This window comes from Protopterus annectens, chromosome 10.part0 (assembly GCF_019279795.1).
Source record: "Protopterus annectens isolate FY-2018-M chromosome 10.part0, PAN1.0, whole genome shotgun sequence".
NCBI lineage: Eukaryota > Metazoa > Chordata > Ceratodontiformes > Protopteridae > Protopterus > Protopterus annectens.
Window position 1 is genome coordinate 1,698,563,729 of NC_056744.1, and position 1,027 is coordinate 1,698,564,755.

Genomic DNA, 1,027 nt, shown 5'->3' on the forward strand with positions numbered 1-1,027 from the left:
CATAAATTCCTATAGCTATTCCAAGAGTTACAGCTGCCTTTCTTTCCCTTTTTGATATGCTGCCATTTCTTAAAGAAGTATTGTTTTCTGTCATACTGTTTATAATTTTTACCTGTCTCCGTGCAATGAAGAATATTCTTATATATAAGCCTAACATAAGAAAGCATGGTATAAAAAATATAGAAAAATTTATCCACCCCCAGAGTCTCATAACTACAAGCTGGCAGCTCCCTAGACAGGGGAGTTCAGGTGCTAATGTCTCCATCTTTTCTTCTACCATTCTTGAAAAAGTCAAAACAAACACATAAATTGCAGGTATTATCCAAGAAGCCGCTGCAAGTAGAAATGCAACTGAAACTGTAACTTTAGTTGGATAGAGTAATGGGTCACATACTGCATAATAGCGATCCATTGAAATGCAACATAAATGAAAGACTGAAATGAGACATAAGCATGTATCTAAACCAGAATGGAAAAAGCAGAAAGATGTCCCAAAGTACCAGCAGCTTTCAACAGATCTAACAGAGCTGAAAGGTAAAATAAACAAGCCTATCATACAATCAGCAACTGCTAGAGATAGGGTCAAAACATTTGTTGGTGAATGAAGTACCTTAAAATGAGAAACCGCAATTATTACCAGAAGGTTTCCAATGACAGTGAATACAATTGTTAATACACAGGAAACATATAACATTAGTAGTGCAGTGTTGGATCTATAAAGCTTGATACATGAATCTTTGGTATTCTCATAGCAAAATAATGTTGCATTCATTTTTTTGTATTGTTTGCAAATATTCTAGCTTTTCTGTGTTTTATTATGTGAATCTAGCTGTTGTTTTGACAAATTTCTCTATTCAAGAATACCTTAAATAAAAGAACTAAAAGAAAAACTAACAGGACACTTGAAGTAGACACAAACAGTGCATGCAATTTAAAGGACATTCTGCAAAGAAAGCATTATTTGTTTAGTTTAACTTGTGATGATTTGAAGAAAGGAATATATGAGAAAAAGTAAATGTATGAATTA

The 1,027-nt window shown here is 33.1% G+C and overlaps 1 protein-coding gene across 1 annotated transcript in view; it reads right to left on the bottom strand.

Moving 5' to 3' along the window:
* The window catches only part of LOC122814441 (trace amine-associated receptor 5-like), a 1,002-nt gene extending 230 nt beyond the window's left edge, over window positions 1–772 (bottom strand). Inside the window, exon 1 of the mRNA XM_044087020.1 lies at window positions 1–772. This exon is cut by the window's left edge and continues 230 nt beyond it. Within this exon, the coding sequence (XP_043942955.1) occupies window positions 1–772 (772 nt within the window).
* Window positions 773–1,027: the final 255 nt, after the last annotated feature.